The following is a 21,584-nucleotide window of genomic DNA, read 5'->3' on the forward strand; positions in this document are numbered from 1 at the left end:
CACGGGGATTACAACTGAGATGGAAAAAGGCACAAAATGATGTAAAAATAAACTATTATATTATTTTAAAAAAAAAAAAGATGATTCCTCAAAGTCTGCTTAGGGAAGACACCATGACAGGCGCCTGGGTCCCAGCCTGCACTGAGAAGGAAGGGCAGCTGCACCTCATGGTCTCTTCAACCCTTGCTATTCTGGGATAACGGAGCTCTCCATCCTTTGGTATTTTCGCCTCCCATTTCACCCAGGGCCGGGTGAGTGGGTGGGGTCTCCTTACTCTGGTTTGCGTGGTAGCCTGCCTGGGCTGGTTCCAAGTATCCTGCGTCATGCTCCAGTCCCCGTACATGAGTTTGTCCTGGTACCTATTTTTCTAGTCTTCTAGGGCATGGAGGTTCTTCAGAATGGGTAGATAGAGGGGTTAGAATCAGGCAGCCAGCCGGGCAAACTCCATCTGGGTGGCCACCCACCTCCCTGTGTCTTGGTTTCCCTACTCTGAAGGGGAGCAGGTGTAGTGTGTGGACAGCTTCTAGTGTTCATTCCTTACTGGCTGGGCTAGGTGCTCCTGGAGGCTCTCCTGCCCTCCTCCTAGAGCAGGGGTCCTAACTGCAGAGGGGTCCTGCACTGCAGAGATGGCACTTGGCTTCCTGTCCCACATAGCACTATGGATTCACTGTCCATATCTAGCTTCCCCTGTGTTCAGGTTGGCACACTAGCTACGTAGCATCCATCTTCCCTCACAGTGTCTGGCTCTAGGTGGCGCTTGGGCCCAGGCACATTCTCACAAGCATCTTGTCACCCTTGCAGGCATTTGGACAGGCACACACAAATCATAAAAAGGTGGCTGCGGATGGTGAGAGCCGGGAGGAGAGTTTGATCCAGGAGTCGGCCTCCAAGGAGCAGTACTATGTGCGGAAGGTTCTGGAGCTACAAACAGAGTTGAAGCAGCTGCGCAATGTACTCACCAACACACAGTCTGAGAATGAGCGCCTGACATCCGTGGCCCAGGAGCTGAAAGAGGTAACCAGTGTACACACTGAGCCAGCTCTCCCAGAGTCCTGGCCGAGCCCCCCGCCCCCAACCCCCCCCCACCCCCAGGCGGAGCCACAGCAGCAGAGGGAGAAGGATGGACTTCCATCACCATGTGGTGGGACAACAACAGACAGGCTACATGTGTGGCTGGAAGAACCATATCAGCTACCATCCTGGCCATGACCTCGGGGTCCCTGTGATCTGACCCCTCCACCAGGTTCTCACTGCAATAGGGCAAGGGACTTTGTTCCAGGCTGTAGGGAGACCCATCCTCTGCAGTTGACATGGGCAGATGGCTCTGAGCTGTGGTCAGGTGGTCAGCTGTGGTCAGCTCCAACTATTGAGGTGTCTGGAGGCAGCACAGGCAGGACCCCAAGGTGGGAAGGCGTCGGCGAGCGGAGATTCCTAAAAAGGGGAGAAGGAGAAAAAAGGGAAAGGGGAGCGAGGAAGACACGGGAGTCGGAGTTGGGTGCAAGTCTTCCTGCTCATCTTTTTGCAGGTCTTTATTTATACTGTTTAGCAAGGTTTAGTTACAATAATGCATCAGGTAAGTTAATAAGAAATCGGCATAAAAGTTTTAAAGGAAGAGGAGAACAATGCATCCTCTTCTGCTACTTTATGGCGCACTATACTATACATCTTTGTGATAGCTTTCATGTATATGGATGTTTAACTATGACTTTAAAGGATCAGGGTCTGGGACAGGATGAGCTGTTAGCAAAGGATTTAGGAGTCCTAGTGAAGGGATAAATTGTGTTAGCAGAGTCCTCAGTGATAGTCTAAAGAGAAGCTAATGGCTAACTTAAGGTTAGCAGAGAGTAGCTAGTGTTTGTTTTAGGAAGAGGTTAAATAAGACTAGCAGAGAGTAGTTAGTGATTTTTTAGGAAAAGAGTAAATTAAGAAGTCACATAGTTATGCATTAAGCAAAACCTGTGTTGATAATATTAGGAAAATGTCCATGGGTCCTTATGCCCTGAGAGTTATCTTAAGAATCGCTTTTTGTCAAAAGACCAAAGAAGTTTTCCAGGAGTCTTGATGCTCTGGGGTCTTATCTCTCCAGGAGCTTGCCTTTTGTCTTCAGTCAAAGGAATTTCCTGCCCAGGAGCAGCTCAGCTTGTACTTTGCCCAGGCCAGGTAGCCAATTTAGAGCTAAGGCAATCCAGTTACAAACTGATGTTGCTACAATATTTTTTGATATTATGATTATACAAAAAAGGGAGGTCATAACATAAGTTAGCAGTGGAAATTCTGATTTTTCAGAGCTTTTCCCGAGCTACCTGGAATCTGCAAGACAATAGCTGTTGCATAGCTTGTGTCAGTCAGGGGCCTGTGAGATTTGGGGTAGAACCTGGGGCTGACAGCAGCAGGGCAGTCACACCCCTGTTTGGGTCAGATTTTGCTGAAGCCTGTGGGCCAGGGAAGAGCTGGGCTTAGATCCAGGGGTTGGGTTGTTGTCTGAGGTCTGGAGCTGGGTGCATGATCTCATTTCCTCCCACAGGATTGCTGTGCTCAGGGCTGTGGGTTTGACCTTGCTGAGGGAGACTGTTTCAGTTGCTTACCAGGCCCTCCTTTTCATGAAAAGCTAGTGCAGGCTCTGTGCCAACCTACTGTGTCCCCTTCCAGGAGGGTCTGGCCATGGCTATCAGGGGCTTGCTATCTTCTGGTTTTGGTGGCAGGAAGTGAGCTTAGTTAAAAAACAGGTCTGGTGGGACTGGGGTTCCTGCTGTTTCTTCTGGACTTCAGGAGAAAGCCTGTACTCTCTAAGCACCAATAGCCTCCCATGCCCTCTGAGGGTTGTGGAAGCCAACCAGGTTCTTGATTGGGGTGGAAGATTCCCCAGCATCACCTGTTCATCCCCAAGTCCAAGTTAGTATCCCTACTGTCACCAGACTCTGTCCCCACCCTACATATATTCCTACAGCGCTGGCTCAGCTGAGGAGTTTGGATGGCGAGAACACAGTGCTTTTCCAGTTACAGTGCCAGCCTCGGCAAGGGCTGTCCTAGGAGATGCCTCTTTCACAAGGAGGCTGTCTTCCTCTGTACCAGTGTTGCCACCATCTGTCTTAAGTGACTGATGCCCCCTGACCCAGCCCCCAGCCCCCCTTCCCCTCTGATGGCAAGGCTGTTGTTTCCCTATACTGCTCTGGGAGGACCCAGAGGTCCTCTGTCCATGACAGTATGTGGTTTTTTACTTGCCCCCAAACTCTTCTCTGGTGACCACAGGGTATCTGATCACTTTCCTCATCCCACAGTTGTTGAAACTGAGAGGCCAAAGATTTGGTTGTGTATTGCAGTGTCATCCAGCCAGTGACTTGGGGGTCCTGACCTATGTACTCTGTGGATAGACCTGGCCAGCTTCTGTTCTGGGAGGTGGCATTGGGTCCCACTTTGCAGATAGAGTAGCAAAGCCCTGGGGAACCAGCAGCAGCAGGCAGAAGTAGTGCTGTGCACATGCTGGACTATCAGGGATTTGCCCTGGGAAGCAGTAGGCTGCCATTTAGCAGGAGGACTTGAGTTGGGGTTCTCCAGATGATCTTCCTGTCCTGATGGACCCCATGTCACCCTAGGATGAGTGGCAGAGATATCTCAGCAGGAGTCCCTTCCCCCCAGGCCAGGAACCAAGAGAAGGAAGCCTTCCTGTGGTGGTGGTGGTGAACCTGTGGGAGGAAGCTGGTGATTTTGGCAGGAGCCCAGGGGGTGGTGGGTCTGGAGTGGTGGGTGCTTGGTGCCAGGGGTGTGCTGCAGTGAGGGGTGGATGAGCTGGAACAGGAGGACCTTGGACTCTGAGGACTGAAAAGGAGCATCTGGATGGGGTTGGGCTAGGTAAAAAGAAAGGCTGGAGAGCAAAAATGAGGAGACCTGATGTGTTAGAAGAGGCATAGGCAAGGAGGGGTGGGGGTGAGGTTATGCTCGTGCCTCTGAAGGAAAAACTTCAGAGAAGGAAAAGGAAAAACTTCTCTTAGGAAGTAGGACTGGACCCTGCTCACTAGGGGCTATTCCCTGCCTGGGCAGCCTGGCACCCTGTCTCACCCCACTCCCAGCTTCTAAAATTACACATGAAAAAATGCTTAGCTGCCCAAGAATAGAAGTTCCCCACACACCCATGCAAGCCAACTCCCCCCCACCCTACCCCGCTTACAGCTTTCATTTCAAAGCTCCAGTTGGCATTTGGGTTGCCAAATGACTGTTACTTGTCACTTAATTTTTTTTTAAAGATTCATTTATTTATTCATACAGAACTGGGGTACAGGCCAGAGATGCGGAGGGTGAGAGGATTCACCAGAGACAGAGTAGGGAGCAGAACAGGCAGATCAATGAAGTACACTGCTGAGGGGAAGCAGTCGGCGGGTCAGGAGAGGTCTGCCGCGCCATGTGGTCACCTCCGGGGCAGGCGGGGATTGAACTCATGTGGAAGTGGCTTAAGCTTCTTAGTGTTGTGCTTTAACCTGCTGCGCCACCAGGGAGGGCCACTTGTCACTTAATTTTAACAAAGTATGACCAGTCCTGCATTCCTCATGGCTGCAGTGTGAATGCCAGAGTTCTGGAACCTTCCATATTCCTGCAGAAACCACCTTGTCTAGCCTATCCTAGGACTCTGGTCAGACCACAGTGTCTGTCAGAGCAGTACATTCTCACCTGAGCAGTCACACATTATCTCCCTGAACTCCTGGGGGCCGGGCAGCAGGAAGGGTGGCTTGGGACCCAGGCCCTGTAGTCTAGTAGCTCATCACTGGACCTGTTCCACAGCTGTCACAGGCACCTGTATGAAGCTGGTCCCATGCCCTCCCCTAGCATCTCCTTGAACTCTACCTCCTTGCTCAGCTTCCCCAGGGCCCAGGTTGTAGCGCCTCTCCATAGACCTCAGCCCCACTTAGGACAGGACAGGGCGAGGGTGGAAGTTTGAGTGGAAGACAAGAGTTAGATTTACCCAGCTCTTGCCCCGTAGACTTTTGATTTCTCACCCTAAAACATTTTTCCACTGAATTCCTCTGATGTGAGCCCCTGCTGGTGTAAGTCCTATGGACATTGAGCCATGGGAGGATCTGCCTTGGCTGACCCCTTAGGGCACTTGAGGGCTGAGATGTGAGTATGCTTGGTAGATGGGGACGGGAGTGGGGCAGGCCACCTACCAGGGGCCAGCTTGTCCCCAGAGGTCACAGTGTACTTACTCCCTTGAGCTAACATGTACCTTGAGATTCTATACATCCTGAAGAAGGAGGGTTGAGGTAGATCTCACACTACCTTCTCTGTAGGAGCCTCCAATGTCCACTGATATTGCTGGGATCAGGCTTCCCTAGAGGGAAATGTTCACTTGAGGTTAACAACCTCACAGCAGTCAGTCAGAGCTGGCTTGTTCCTCAATCACCAGGTGTTGCAGGGTGGAGGCTTATTCCAGAAACCAGGTATTGGGTCAGCAGATGGTGCCCTCACTTGCCACTGGTGTCCCAGACAAGCTTGTGACTGGCTTTACCTAGCCAGACTTCCCTATAGGGTCTATATGCCCTTGTCAGTGCTGTGTTCCAGGTCTGGTGACGGAGCAGGGCAGGATAGGACTCCAAGAGCTTTGAGAACCTTGCAGACCCTGTTGCCAGCAATAGATTGCCCCAGGGTTTTGCCGGGGAAGTTGAGTCTCTATCCTACCCATGGGGGAAGCTTTCCCAGATTTCTTTCTACTAGAGAGGACCTTCCTGCTCTATTACTTGGTTACTTTTGCCTCTCCCCTGTGTGACATCTGAATTCTGGAGGCCACTGGAAGCGGGACTGTTTCATAACATCTTCATTGGGATAATTCATACACTTTTCCACTCACCCACTTAAGGTGTGCACAGTTTAGTGGTTTTTAGTATATTCACACATATGTGCGCCATCCCAACCCAGTTTAGGACATTTCACCATTCCCAAAGGAAAGCTTGTAGCAACTATTCTCTGTCCCTTTTGGCAACCACTCATCAACTGTCCATCTGTGGATCTACCTGTTCTGGACCTTCATGTGAGTGGAATCACAATACGTGACCTCTCGTGCCTGGCTTCTCTCACTGGTAATCCTGTTTACAGGGCCCATGCATGTTACACTCCTTGTTGAGGCCGAATGTTCCGTTGTGAGGATTGGCCACTCACTATCCATTCATCACTGGGCTATCTCCACCTTTCACTGTTGTGAAGAGTGCTCTTTGAATATTCATGTACTAGTTTTTTTTTTTTTTAAAGATTTATTTATTAGTACAGAACTGGGGTACAGGTCAGAGATGCAGAGGGTGAGAGGATTCACCAGAGACAGAGTGGGGTGCAGAACAGGCAGATCCACGAAGTACACTGCTGAGGGGAGCAGCGGGCGGGTCAGGAGAGGTCTGCCACGCCATGTGGTCACCTCCGGGGCAGGTGGGAATCGAACTCATGTGGAAGTGGCTTTAGCTTCTTAGTGCTGTGCTTTAACCCGCTGCGCCACCAGGGAGGGCCCTCATGTACTAGTTTTTGTGGGGCTGTGTTTTCACATCTCTGGGGTATGTGCTGAGGAAGGACATGTGGATCAGCTGGCAGTTATCTGTTGAGCCCTGTCCACAGGGCTGACACCGCATCCTAACAGGAATATGTGGAGGAGCAACTTTTAAACCAAAGGTCAGACAGAGACCCTCCACTTTCTACCCCCACACCACACTGCCCTGGGCCCAGCTTCACTGAGACCCCTGTGTCCCAGGGGTGGTGGGCCTGACCTCGATTGGCTGCTCACCATCACACCTCTCCTGTTGGCAGATCAACCAGAATGTGGAAATCCAGCGGGGCCGCCTGCGGGATGACATCAAGGAGTACAAGTTCCGAGAGGCCCGCCTGCTGCAGGACTACTCGGAGCTGGAAGAGGAGAACATCAGCCTGCAGAAACAGGTGTCAGTGCTCAGGCAGAACCAGGTGAGTAGAGCCAGCCACTAGGGGTGGGCTAGCTCTATACCACAGTCTTGGCTTCCCCCACACACCTGCTATGAACTGGGATGCAACAGCTGGGCCCAGACCCTCTAAGATCAAGAAAATCAGATGTCTGGCTGTAATGTTAGCTGACCTTTGGTCTGGCCAAGGCACCCAGCTCCCCCAAATGGGAAAAATATAAGAGGTGATGAAGAGGTTGTAACAAAAACCCAAGACCAGTGTCCAGCTGCATCCCCATCCCTCCTGTTATTTCAGGCTTGGCAGTTGCTCCATTTCCTTGCTCCTATGTTGTCCTGGGCCTGTGGGTGACCCTTGGAAAGAAGCAGGATGAGGAAATGTGGGGATTGTAATGTGTAACTGGGGGCCCTTGAGGAACTTCTATCCAAGAAAAGGAGGAATAAAGAGAGCTGTCCCCACCCATGACTGGACAGGAACTTTCACCACCTGTGAAAGGCTATCCAGTTAACCCTGGCCCTCAGACCCTTCAAGGCTTGTCCTACTGGCTGACTGTGACTCTGTGCTCATCAGTAGTCACAAACAGCCTCCTGAGGCCAGGAGCTAAGGCTCAGGAGATACCGCCTCTGGCTGGCCCTAGTGTCTCTAGGTGGAGCACAGCCCCGTCTCTGGGACCAGAACTCACTCAGATCAGCTCAAGTTCTGCACCTGAGAGGTTCGTTTATTTCTTGCACAAATACTACCGAATAAAAGTGTTTTTTATAAACTTTTTTTTTAAGATTTATTTTTATTTATTTACGTATATAAAGCAGAGGTGCAGGCTAGAGGTAAGGGGATTAAGAATTTTCCCCAGAGAAAGACAGGGGAGCGGAGCAGGCAGATTTACTGAAATATACCAGTAAGAGGAAAGGAACAAGACAGGAGAGGTCTGCTGTGCTATAGGTGGGTGAGCCTATACATTTTAAAATGCATCTGAGCCGGGTCAGGGATTGAACTCAGACCACAGAGGTGACAGTATGATAGCGCTGTCATTTAACTCTTATGCCACCAGGGAGGTCTGGAGTAAGAAATGTTTTAAAAATTGCCAATAGACGTTCAAGTATCTACAAGTATCTACAAGTATCTACAGTCAAGTATCTCTTTCTGTCTGCTCTTTCCTGGCCTATCTGCCAATACAATTCAGCAAGTATGAATTCTGCTTCCCTCTCTCCCAGCTCAGGAGTTTCCGGTCTGGGTGTTGTGAGAAGCCACAGCACTTGCCTCAGTGGGAGTTTTGGTTCTTTTGTTTGAAATATGATTAGAGATAATGGTTGTAGTGCACATCTAGATGCATTTTAAAATGTATTTTGAAATACTTATCAACTGCAGTGTTAATTGTAGAATTTTAGATTGGTATACACTTGGTGACATTTTTTTTTTTTTTTTTTTAAGATTTATTTATTTATGCACACAGACTGGGGTATAGGCCAGAGGCTCAGGGGCGGTGAGAGGCTTCACCAGAGACAAGAGTGGGGAGCAGAACAGGCAGATCGACGAAGTACACTGCTGAGGGGAGCAGCGGGTGGGTCAGGAGAGGTCTGCCACACCATGTGGTCACCTCCGGGGCAGGCGGGAATCGAACTCATGTAGAAGCGGCTTTAGATTCTCAGTGCAGTGCTTTAACCTGCTGCGCCACCAGGAGGGTCCACTTGGTGACATTTTTTAAGTATAACCTAATAAATTGTAGCGTCGATGTGCTCTTTCTGACTTTCACAGCATCGCTGGCTCTGAGCAAGTCTCAGGCTTTTACCCGATGCACACTACGTGTACACTTACTCCAGACATGGTGGGCATATAGTGTATAGGGTGCTGTGTGCTTGTGCTGAGAGCCTATGCGTGTGCACCTCCTGGTGGTGAGTGAGCAGACCCGCACTTGTCCCCAGCCACATGTTCAGGCCCAGCAGTGTGTTGGCCTTTCCTCCCTAGGTAGAGTTTGAGGGCCTCAAGCATGAGATCAAGCGTCTGGAGGAGGAAACTGAGTACCTTAACAGCCAGCTGGAGGATGCCATCCGGCTCAAGGAGATCTCAGAGCGGCAGCTGGAGGAGGCATTGGAGACACTGAAAACAGAGCGGGAGCAGAAGAACAGCCTGCGTAAGGAGCTGTCACACTACATGAGCATCAATGACTCCCTTTATACCAGCCATCTGCACGTCTCCCTGGATGGACTCAAGCTCAGTGAGGACACTGAGGGCCTGGCCAATGGCTTTGAGCACGGTGGGCTGGCCAAGCTGCCACTGGACAACAAGACCTCCACACCCACCAAGGATGGCCTGGCGCCCCCACCCCCCAGCCTTGTGTCCGATCTCCTCAGTGAGCTCAATATCTCTGAGATCCAGAAGCTGAAGCAGCAGCTGATGCAGGTAAGAGGGCCCCCTCCTGGGTCTCCTCATGATCCTGGGCATCTGCATCCCCCTTAATGCCTACCAGGGCAGCATTCACCATGCCATCCTGAACCTTTCCCTTAGGTTTATTTCAGGTGTTGGCATCATTGCCATACTTGGAAAAGCAGTGTCACAGGTGAAGGCACCAAGAAAGTAGGTTTTTGGTCATGGGCTTAGAGTTTGGTTGTTGCTGACATTTTTTGTGTTCCTCCTTAGTGTCAACAATGCAGTCTCCCTATTGTGCCTATATATTTGTCACCTCAGGGTTTCCTGCCTTAAGACTAAATGGAACCCTAGGGATGAAACTGAATCCTAGGTCCCAACCAGATCTGCAAGTCCCTGGGAAGAAGAAAGATCCCCCTTTCTGGATGTGACACCATCCAGGCATTTCAGACTAGCTAGCTTGGTGACATCTGTTGTCTAGGCAGTGTCTCTGCTAGCACTGTCAGGGGCCTGTTGAAGCATTAAGACCCTTTCTGTGCCTTTGCAGATGGAGCGGGAGAAAGTGAACCTCCTGGCCACGCTGCAGGACACGCAGAAGCAACTGGAACAGGCACGGGGTTCCCTGTCAGAGCAGTGCGAGGAGGTGAGCCGTCTCACAGAAAACCTGAGTGCTCTGAGGCGCCTCCAGGCTGGCAAAGAGCGTCGGACAGCCCTGGACAGTGAGAAGGAACGCGATAGCCATGAGGATGGTGACTACTATGAGGTGGACATCGACGGACCCGAGATCTTGGCCTGCAAGTACCGTGTGGCCCTGGCAGAGGCCAGTGAGCTCCGGGAGCAACTGAAGGCCCTGCAAAACACACACGAGGCTGGTGAGGTCCATCATGCTGAAGAGAAGGGTCGGCATGAGGCTGAGCGCCAAGCACTCACAGAAAAGGTCTCCCTGCTGGAGAAAGCCAGCCGTCAGGACCGTGAGCTGCTGACGCGGCTGCAGGCGGAACTGAAGAAGGTGAGCGATGTTGCAGGTGAGACACAGGGTAGCCTGAGTGTGGCCCAGGATGAATTAGTGACCTTCAGTGAAGAGCTGGCCAACCTGTACCACCATGTGTGCATGTGTAACAACGAGACGCCCACCCGTGTTGTGTTGGACTATTACCGTGAGGGCCCTGAGGCTCGTGGGCGCCGCTCGCCCATCCTGCCCAAGGGGCTACCAGCTACAGAGGCTGGGCCTGGGGATAACAGCCCCTCATCAGGCTCTTCGCTGCCCTCTCCTCTGAGTGATCCACGCCGGGAGCCCATGAACATCTACAACCTGATTGCCATCATACGAGACCAGATCAGGCACCTGCAGGCGGCTGTGGACCGCACCACAGAGCTGTCACGGCAGCGTCTGGCCTCTCAGGAGCTGGGCCCCTCTGCTGACAAGGACCGGGAGGCGCTCATGGAGGAAATCCTCAAACTCAAGTCTCTGCTCACCACCAAGCGGGAGCAGATCACCACGCTGCGCACAGTGCTCAAGGCCAACAAGCAGGTAGGCCCATACTTGGGGACCACTGGGGACAGGGAGTTCTTCATCCACTACCCCAATCACTCGCTTCCTGTCCTCCTGGGGGCCCAGTGGGCTGGTAGCTATTTCAGGCCTGCAGTGATGCTTTGTAGGCCTGCTGCTTTAGGTAGAGCGCCTAGATGTTGGCCTATGGGGACTGGTGTGTTGAGGGAGATCCTGGAGCAGAAGGGGCCACACTAAGGTGCCCTCAACCTGTGATACCTACTGAGGGGCCCTCTGTGCATCTCTGACCCTAGACAGCTGAGGTTGCCCTTGCCAACCTGAAGAGCAAGTATGAGAACGAGAAGGCCATGGTGACTGAGACCATGATGAAGCTGCGCAATGAGCTCAAAGCACTCAAGGAGGATGCAGCCACCTTCTCTTCACTGCGCGCCATGTTTGCTACCAGGTAATTTGGTTGGGGAGGGCAAGAACAGGGATGTAGGAGCTAGCTGGACCTACTGGGGACCAGCCTACCTGTACCTCGGTTTCCCCATGACTCTTACTATTTCTGCTGCTCCTTAGGACCTTGCAGGAATTTCCACTTCTCTTCATAGAAACCCAGAGGGCCCAGTTTTATCTCCATTTTACTTACACGATGAGGTGGCTAGAGTCATAGGCTTAGAGGATAGGCTCTCATGGCTCTAATTGGACATGGGAATTTCAGTAGAGGGCAGGTGGTTGGGGTAGGCCATCCAGTTGTCATGATGGTCAGTTACAGAAGGGCCAATCACTAACACTAATAAGGACTTTGCCTCTTAGAACTTGGTGGGAATTTTGTTTGTAGCTACAGAAGGAATCCACGGAAGGCCAGTCAGTGATCCTCATCTGACTCTTGCCAGCTATGATTGATGGGAAGGGCAACAAGTTTCATTACCCTTCCTGATGGTCAGTCAGGAACTTAACAGTCTCATGAGCACACAACACACAGGCTGACGCACAGGCCTCCATGCATCTAGAGGGATATGGTGCCATCTGCTGGCAGCTGGTGGAAGGACAGTGGGCCCTGGGATGTCCCACATGGGTGTGGATTCCGCTGGAGCTTCTAGTTAGACAGGTCCTACCTAGCTCAGGGTGTGGTTCTCTTCACCTGGGTACTAGGCACTCCCCATTTCTCTGTGACAGGGGAGGAAGGGTGAAGACAAGTAAAGAAAGTTGCAGACTTCAGCAGGATGTACCCTTAGTATATGGTAGGTAAACTTTCTAACTTGTTTCATTTAAAGGCCTGGCTTTCTTGGAGACAAGATCAGAGACCTGCTCAGCTGGGCCTTTGTTCACCGCTGTTCTTGTGAACAGACCACAGTGGCCATTTCTTTCCCTGAACTCAAACCCAGATATGTGGGGCACTTGTCACAATTAAACAGATGCTGAGACAGGGCTGCCCACAGCACCCACATTCCACCTAGCTTTCCCAGTCCTCTAAAACATTTTTGCCTCTTGCGCTTGCAGGTGTGATGAGTACATTACACAGCTGGATGAGATGCAGCGGCAGCTGGCAGCTGCCGAGGACGAGAAGAAGACACTCAACTCACTGCTGCGCATGGCCATCCAGCAGAAGTTGGCACTGACCCAGCGTCTGGAGCTGCTTGAGCTGGACCATGAGCAGGCCCGACGGGGCCGCACCAAGGCAGCCCCCAAGGCCAAGCCCAGCACTCCGAGCGTAAGTCATGCCTGTGCCTGCACCAGCGATAGGGCTGAGAACTCCGGGCTTGCTACCCAGGTGTTCTGCAGTGAGAAATATAACATTTACTGAGAGCCTTGCGCTCAGCTAATGTGCCGCACGTCACCTGTCTGCTTCTCGACTAACCCAGCAGCAGCGGGACTGCAGTGCTAGGCTGGTCTTAACCATGACTAATGCACAGAGGGAAGGATCTAGCCAAGTTGGCACTGCTTCACCTGGACACGCAAGCTTTGTGTCTGCTTCTCACCTTCGGGGACGCCCTTCACAGCATCTGCTCTCCTAGGTGGGGTCAAGATGGGGTCGATGCTCTGAGCCCTTGCAGAAATAGGGCTTCCCTTCCTGGATGTAGCTGGCTCCTGAAGGGGGCAGAACCCAAATTGAACCTGCATGTCCCTGCATGTATCTGTGCAGTCAGGCCGCCCCAGCCCCCAGCAGGCAGCTTTAAAGGTTCCGGCCTAAATCCTAGGTGCAGCCTCAGAGGATGCTCTGCAGTTCACAGAGAGAATTACTTTGTAGTTTGTACACCCTCTCACTGCAAATTGTATCTGGGATAAGAGTACACAGTTTCTTCCCTCAGACCCAGAGAAAGAGCAGCCTTAAGGTGCTGAGTCCTCTAGCTGAATGTGTAGTGGCAGTTGGTCACTCTGGCTTGGCGCAGGCTTGTCTGGCCATGCCCGAGACCAGAGTTCACAGCCTTGGCTTCTCTTTCTGGTATCTGCATTCCTGTCTGGTGGTCTGTGAGGTGACCGTTAACAGGCCCCAGGGCCTAGGGTGTTTTTAATGAGAAAAACTTTCCAAGTGCCTGACCAGACTTCTGCCCTCAGCAAGAAGCCATCCTTTTGTACTTAGGGTATTCCCAGCTTTCAGGGCAGATTTCTTTGTCCTCTGCCCATTTTCAGGCTTTCTTTCCAGTGGGCTTATTCCACAAGAAACAGGGCTCTGGATATCTCTGTTCTGAACCTGGTGGCTGGTGGCTGGGCTGAAATGGCAGACCCCACACTGCAGCCATGGCCCAGTCAGCACTGGGAAGGTGTCAGGCCTGGGTCCCTGCTGTTTTGAGGGTCCAGAGGAGGAATGTGAGTCTGGTTAGTGCAGTTCCAGATAGTGAAAGACAGGAAAGGCAGCATGAGATTCTTTCATCTCCTGGGCTGCTTCCAAACACACCTGAACTTTGGCGTAGGCCATCTGAGTTCACACACTTGGAAGCAGAACTTTTCAGTATTTCTCCCCTGCCATTGCCCCGCCTGAACCATTCCTGACCTTGTCTCTCTGTGGCACCTATCCTTGGCTCCCCCAACCCTCAACCCACCCTTCCTTTTGTTTCCCAAGCATTACTCTGCCACCACTGACTCTGAATACCGCAGGCTTGCCTGTGTTTGGGAAGCCTCTAGAATCTGAGAGACACGAGTTATGTGCCCCCATCCTTGGCTGTCAGGCTACTTTGTTGACAGACACCCAGTCTTGAATTCTCTTCCACTTGAGAAAGGGTCAGGTATCCCCTAGCTCCTGCTCAAGCGGGACTTGGCATGGCTGCCTGCTGACTCCACGCATTCTTCTGCCCCCTTTGCCAGTCTGACTTGCAGCTTCTTTCTACTTGTAAGGGGTCACTTAGGCCGGCAGCCCCCTAACACATGCAGGTATCTCTTCTCTGCCAACTAATAAGCTCAGTGGGGCTTCCGCTGTCTGACAGATGACCGGTTCTAATGATGTCTTGTTTTCTCCCATTTTCAGCTGTAGAGTAGCTACCAGGAGGACTCGGCCGCCGGCCCTGTCACACTGCAGCCCCCCTTCCCTCCTGTGGGCCCACGCAGAGGAAGGAAGGGAGGTCCAAAAATCCACTTAGAAACATTTTGGATATGCCACTGCAATTCTTTTCAAAATAGCATTCCCGAGTTTTTAGTGGGAGAGGAAAAAAAAGCTTTAATGTTGAGAAGCCATGAGCTGCTCTTGGAAAGGCCTTTGTACAAAAGCTGAGGAACCTGCTTCATAGTGACCACAGGCTCGTTTAGGAACCCGCTAGAAACTCGCATCACAGGGTCTCCCTGTCACAGATACTCCTTTATCCGATCAACCTGTGCACTTTTGATACTTTGATATTATATTTGCTTCCTTAACCCCTTGCATAGGGACGGTCTCAGATGCCATGGTGTGTCTTGCGGTCCTGTAGCCCTCTGTCTTAGCTCCCAATGTGTTAGTCTGACATGGGCACGTGGCACGGTGTGTCCTCTGTGCGTGTAGCTCTAGGCTGCTTAAATGATGGCTTCGCCAAGCCAGCGAGGCACTCACTGGCGTGTCCACGCGGTGGTTCAGCAGCCTGTTAGATTATACAGCATTATGGTTCATGTTTGAAATTACAGGTTTTTAATGCCATGTTCATTAAGAAATCCAGGGTATTCCAATTCTGGGGTTTTTCATATTGTATTATTATTATTCTTAGGAATAGTTCAATGTAACAAGAAGAAAACTTGACCTTTGCTCTGGTTACACAGTAATAGGCACTTGAAAACAAAAGATAAATTATTGAATGAGTAGTATTACCTACAAATTCCAGAATTTTCTGGGTTTTAGGACATTGTGAAGCATGACTGATTAACAGAATTTTATACAACTGTACCAGTGAAATTCCAAATTGGAATTGTTTTGTTACTCTGGTTGTTGTGCCAAATTGTGGTACACTTAGAAAAATTCTACAGTTGTCGATTTTTAAGGTGTTCTATTTTAACACCTTTTTGTTAGTAATCATTGCCAGTAGTGCCTTCATCAGATAAGGGAGGTGTCCCAGCGTAGTTTATTCTAATGTGGACCGTGAAGAGCTAGTTGGGAATGCTGAAGGCCAGTGTGGACCCATAGGTATGAATGGGTACACACCTTTGTACCTGAACCTGGGCATCTTCATTGAGGGAATGAAACAGCAATTGTGCAAAATTCTGTTAGTCAGTGATTCTTTACTGTGCAGATCCTTGCAAATTCAGGGGCTGAGAAAATGAAAGTGAACATAAATATTGAGTGTACTTTGGGAACCAAATGGACTTTATGGGACAAGTTAAGCAAGCTGTGTGAACAACACACCACGTTTGTGAAGAGCCGGGGTGGCGGGGGGGCCGGCAATGTTGGCCTCGTCAGCATGGTGAAGGCTAGCCATAGTATTCTTTGCAAATGTGAGAAAGAGATGTTATATATTCTCTTGCTTGGTGTAACTAATCACTGTTAATTTCAGGAAACAGAACTCGCTGAAGCTCCTTAGCAAATCAGGTCTGTTCTGATTTGCTGAGTGAAGTTGGGTGAATGGTAAAATTGGTACTCATAGAGGAAGAAGAAAAAGTGTCCTCTCCTCCAAAAAAAGGGTAAATTATAATAATATAAGCAGCAAGAATAAAAAAGAATTCTGTTTCCTGGAATAAGCATTTCTTATTCCTAGATGTAGGGACCCCCTTTTTTACCTTCTCTTACAGTGTTGATTCTTAAGAAATGTTACATTTACGATAACTTCATCTGTATGGGGTATTTATTTGCAATGATGTCTGAGTACTGTATTTTTTTTTTCTGTGCATTACTTAGTGTCAGAATGTTGTCTTTATTTTAAAAGCATATGCATGTTCTCCTGCCACGGAACCTTTACACAGACCCAAACAAAAATGCTTTCAGGTTCTGAGAAAATTAGGCAGAACATGGAAAAGGAATAGGAAAGAGAAATCAGTCACGATTTGGAACAAAGATGGCACAAATGTCTGCAAAGCCAGCACACATAGGAACAGTGGGCCTGGGTAAAGGGTCATATTGGTAGGACCAATAAATAAAGAATAATAAAAAGACAAAGCACGTGGCTTGTGCTCTATGACTGCCCAGGTGATTATTGGTTCAGCACCACACCTCAATTCCAGCACCTCCAACAAGAAGCATTTATTGGTAATCACGGTGTTGGGGCTGGAATCAACCTGGGGCCCATCGTGGGGTGTGTGAGGAGGGCATTGTGGCATCAGATGTCGGGAGCACCCAGCAGTATGGTGGTGAGAGCACACTGTTATCATGCCATCCTGACGAGAAAGCAAGGGCTTGAATGGCACCGATCTTTCACTGTCCAACTCTTTGTCCTCTCAACTCAGGAATGTGTTCAAAGGTACTCTGAGTCTGTTGGTGGTTGTGTGGGGACAGGCCATGGCTGAAGGGACAGTAAAGATTGGGATACTCTTTTACCCCCTTCCTGACAGCCTCAGTCAGACCTGACTGCCTTCCACCAAACCTCAGGGTTTCCTTCTGGGAGGCCAGCTGAGGCCCTGTCATCTCCCAGAACACTTCTTGTACCTGGTGTCCCCCAGCCTCTTTAGGTCCCTCCAGTGATTTCTGTTTCTCTTTAGTAGCAGCTGCCTGGACCCATGTTCAATTTGAATCTTTCAAAAGAGGCTTGTTTTTCTAACTCAGCAGTTGGAAAGACTATTCCTCTTCTGCTAGCCACATTGCTGCATCAAGTCGCTGGAAAGAGTTAAGAAGAGAGCCTGCAGTTGATTTGGAGGAGACTCCCAGAAGGAGGGGGCACCTGGTAGTAGACCAGATAGGACTGATCCCGTTCCAGATGGGAACATCCCTGATCCTTGGCTTCACTGTGAGCTCGGCACATTGTGACCCTGGCACAGTCCCACCTGCTCGGATGTTTGATTCATACCAGCACAGAAACAAAGGCCTTTGATAGCTCCTGTGTGCTCTGGGTACTCACACATATGGCTGTTCATTTCAGGGATGGACTGGCAGCTTCCCAAGTGGGTGGGGTCCCATGAACCTGTGGGAAGGAACATTTAATACTGAAAGGTTTGCTGCTCAGTTTCCCCAACCAAAAGGGAAATTCCCTATGCCTGACACCTCCTTCCTCTCCCTGCAACATTTCACTTCCACCACCAGCAGGAGGTGCAGCTAATAGCACCGGCTTGGAGATAGCCCTTCAGCTGTAGTCTCTGTGGGTAGCTGACTTATCAACTTCAAGCATCAGCTTCCCTTCTGTAATTTGAGAATGGTAGTTCTTTGCTCAAGGTTGTGAAACCTCATCAAACCTGAGATGTCAGGCCTGCAGCAGGTACTCAGTGGCTAAGTATTGGTGATAAACTCCTTGCTGCCATCACCAGCACCAAGGTCTGGAATGCTAATGTACGACTGAAACTTGGTCCTGTGGGAAGTGTAATTTCAAGTCAGCTTTTTACAAAACATACTTTGTATCAGGAAAGTACTCACATCGTCATATTTAGTACAGGTTTGTATACAGTGAACACAGCTGTATGCCCAGCAGCTACTAAGTTCCTTGAACTTCCAAGATAGTGCCTTTTGGAGCACACAGTGGGACTGCCAGTATTGCAAGGCACTGTGCTGCTTCCTGCCCACGGGAACTTCTTATGACAAGAGATAAGCCTACATTCTCTTATTATCCAGCATGGGACTTTTGGCAGGAATGGGACTCTGTGCTTTCAACCATGTCTAAACAGTGAAGCTGGAAAGGCTATGTGTACCATTTTCTTGAATTTCTTATGGACAAGCACACTAGCACTTGTGAATTCACCTTGTTCACCTATGAACCTACTTTTGTTTGTTTTTTATTTATTTTTATAATAGTTTATTTTTACATCATTTTGTGCCTTTTCCCATCTCGGTTGTAATCCCTGTGGACTTCCCATCACCAAATCACCCATGTGCCATCACCATAGTCCAGTGCATTTCCCTTCCCCCACTGTTACGAACCTACTTTTGTAAGCTCAAGTTCTTGGTATGAAGAAGTACCCCCACTTACACAGTTCCTTCTCTAAGAGTGAAGAAGCAGTCCCACAGTACATCACCCACAAAAGATTATTCCCTATGTGGATACTATGAACACAACACTTATGGGCCTCCTAGGAGGAAAGAACAAGAGGAATCAGTGATCGCACACACACATGTACTCATGCATGCCAGGATCTCTTTTTAAATCTCCTTCCCAAGTAAGCAGTCATGATTTGTTTTATTTACTCTAAGGTGCTTGTGAAGTAAGTATAGCATACATGAAAAAGAGTGCAAGCAAAAGTGTCCATTGTCTAGATTCTAGTAAACTGAACACACTGACCCACCATCTAGATGAGAAGCAAATGAGGGTAGCCCCCCAAAGTCCTCATGCCCTCTTTACCCACTCCCTCTCCTAGGGATAATTCCCTGAGGCTGTCACTTGTGCCTATTTCTGTGTGTAAAACATGTGGAAGCATATAATAGATTCCAGAGCCTTGATAAGATCTATTTACTAAGTTGCACTGATTTGTCATACCATGATTAAGCTGCTTTTAAAGTGACTCACTTAAGAACAAGTAAGATCCAAAAGAATGGAAAAAGTTTATCTATATCTATATCTTTAAAGATTTATTTAACTATGCATACAAGATCTGAGGTATAGGCTAGAGGTGCAGGAACGGTGAGAGGATTCACCACACACAGAGCAGGGAGCAGAACAGGCAGATCGATGAAGTACACTGCTGAGGGGAGCAGCAGGAGCGGGTCAGGAGAGGTCTTCCACGCCATGTGGTCACCTTAGGGGCAGGCGGGAATCGAACTCATGCGGAAGTGGCTTTAGCTTCTTAGTGCAGTGCTTTAACCCGCTGCGCCACCAGGGTGGGCCCGACTATATTATTAATATCAGACAAGACAGACTTTAAGGCAAACATTGTTACAAGCAATAAAAAAATAACATCAACCCATCAAAAAGATGTAAACATATGCAGTAAACAGTAGGCCCCAAAACATAGTAAGTGAAAACTCAGAATTGAAAGGAGAAATGAAGTTTAACAATAGTTGGCAACTTTAGTACTCCACTTTCAATAGCGATTAACAAGATGATATCAAAAAGGTAACAGACTACTTGAATGGGACCATTCATTAACTAGATCTAATACATCTTTGAAATTCTCTAGCCAAAGTAGCAAAATACACACTCTTACTCAGTGCATTATGGGACACCCTCCAGGATAGACCATCTGTAAAATCATAAGACAAAAGTAGCCTGTATGCACCACGACCTTACACAGGCGCATTCAAGTGGAGGAGGCAGCTGCAACTGGCTGAGGGGTAGGAGACAGTAGGCCAAGGGGGAAGATTTCTGTTTCAAGATAGACCTTGCTCTAGGACAACACAACATACCATCTATCCCGGGGATCAGCCCAGCCAGGGACCAGGGTGCCTGCCCAGTTTGGTCAAGTTCCCTGTGTGACCAAATAAGGTGTGAAATGTTCACTGTCCCAAAAAGTAAACATACCTTTTCACCTTTTCCTAAGTGAGCAACTGCATGAGAATATAAAACAAAGCCTGTGCACATGGATACTTGCTGTAGGATTATTATGCAATCCAGCGTGTCCACTGAGAGCAGATTGGAGACTACAGAATATGATGTGACATTAGAGTGGCCAGCATGTATTTAATGTCACAAAGGATGTCTCCATATAGCAAAGAAATTGGTAGTTAGTAAAGGTAAGTATATTGAAAATTCCAGAAAAAAATGTTGCCCACCCACTGTATCCACCCTCATATGTAGTTAGTCCTCGCCTGGACCCTCTTCACAGTCCCCAGACATTCTTTCCCACACTGGCCCATGTCACTGAGTTTCCCCATTGACACTCATGTAAACAGCAAATACCCCCTGAGGGACTTAGAGTTTGTCACATTTGGGAACAGAACCAGGCATAACCCAGGGTCTCTAAGAACTGCACCTTGCTGCCAGGAACCTGTGAGCACAGGTATTTGGGGCATGGAGGGAGGGCAGAAAAGGAAGGAAGAGTAGAGCAGGAGGTAGGGATTCCTGCAGATTCCTGTTTCATAATTGTTAAGTGTCATTTGTTTAGTGCCTATGTTGTCCTAGATGATTCTGAAAATATAAAGCACTTACTTAATCCTTACTGAAGCCTAGTGAATTGGTTATTATTACCTATTTTATAGAAATGGCTTGGTATCTCACTGAATAATATTCCTTTCTAGATGTACCACAGTTATTTTATCCTCCACAGGATTGGAATGATGTAGCCTTGGATGTGAATCCCTAAGTCCTAGCAGGTGGTTGTCTGCCAGGAAATTGTTACCTTATTTTAATATGTACCTGAGATTCATTTCAATCAAAATTTTAGGTGAGATGACAGGCACGGAGACAAACTTTGAAAGCAGTTTGTTACACTTCCCCCAGAGGATGGGAAGGCCCGGCACACCACCTAGGGCCACACACCACACCACAAAGGACCACACACCACTTGCAGAGGAAGCAGAACTGGAAGGGGCCTTTTCTTACATAGTAGTGGGAAGGAACCATTTTCTACTGGGCAGAAAGCAAAATGCACAGTTGAGGTTTGGACTGAAGATTTGTAATATGCTTTCCATGTGCCACAGAAACGCTGGGATGATAATGGGCTAAACAGCCTTGGGATTAGCATGGCCTCCAACTCCAGGATGCCAAATCAATTACAGAGTATCAGGAATATCTTCTACTCACTTCCTCTGACACCTAAGCCTTTCTTCATGTCTGACCCCACCTGTTACAGCATGAATTGTGTCCTCAAGAATTCATATATTGATGCCCTAACCCACAGAACTTTAGGCTGTGACTGTGTCTAAAGATAGAGCCTTTGAAGATGTAAACACACTACAATGAAGCTGTTAGGGTAGACCCTAATCCAATAGACTGGTGTCCTTATAGAGATTAGGAGTATGCACAAAGAGGGAAGACCCTGTGAGGACACAGAGTAGACAGAATCTACATGTCCAGGAGAGAGGCCTCAGAAGAATCCAACCTGTCTACACCTTGACTTGAACTTCCAGACTTGAGAACTGTGAGAAAATAAATTTAAGCCCCCATGACTGATATATTTTGTTATGAAAGCCCTAGCAAATGAATACAGAAGTGAACACTACTATAGAAAAATCATGAACATTGTCGAAGTGCCTTTGGGACTGGGTAGAGAAGGGAGGAATTTTGAGGTAGATTATATAAAAAGCCTCTAGTACCTTGGAGAGACTTTTTTTTTTAAGATTTATTTATTTATTTGTACAGAACTGGGGTACAGGCCAGAGATGTGGAGGGTGAGAGGATTCACCAGAGACAGAGTGGGG

The 21,584-nt window shown here is 49.0% G+C and overlaps 1 protein-coding gene across 3 annotated transcripts in view; it reads left to right on the forward strand.

Moving 5' to 3' along the window:
- Window positions 1-21,584, forward strand: part of BICD2 (bicaudal D homolog 2 (Drosophila)) — a 45,888-nt gene that overhangs the window by 21,165 nt on the left and 3,139 nt on the right. Inside the window, exons 2-8 of one of the 3 annotated variants that reach the window (XM_012726513.1) lie at window positions 802-1,014; window positions 6,778-6,930; window positions 8,866-9,300; window positions 9,812-10,795; window positions 11,068-11,219; window positions 12,260-12,470; window positions 14,223-16,305. In XM_012726513.1, coding sequence (XP_012581967.1) covers window positions 802-1,014; window positions 6,778-6,930; window positions 8,866-9,300; window positions 9,812-10,795; window positions 11,068-11,219; window positions 12,260-12,470; window positions 14,223-14,228 — 2,154 coding nt within the window. In that variant the 3' untranslated portion in view covers window positions 14,229-16,305. Of the gene's footprint in view, window positions 1-801; window positions 1,015-6,777; window positions 6,931-8,865; window positions 9,301-9,811; window positions 10,796-11,067; window positions 11,220-12,259; window positions 16,306-21,584 lie in introns of those variants that run through there. The other 2 variants (XM_012726512.1, XM_004684500.2) reach the window with 2 other exon arrangements.

The sequence above is a fragment of the Condylura cristata genome, unplaced genomic scaffold, assembly GCF_000260355.1.
Source record: "Condylura cristata isolate star-nosed mole 26May11 unplaced genomic scaffold, ConCri1.0 scaffold00017, whole genome shotgun sequence".
Lineage (NCBI taxonomy): Eukaryota > Metazoa > Chordata > Mammalia > Eulipotyphla > Talpidae > Condylura > Condylura cristata.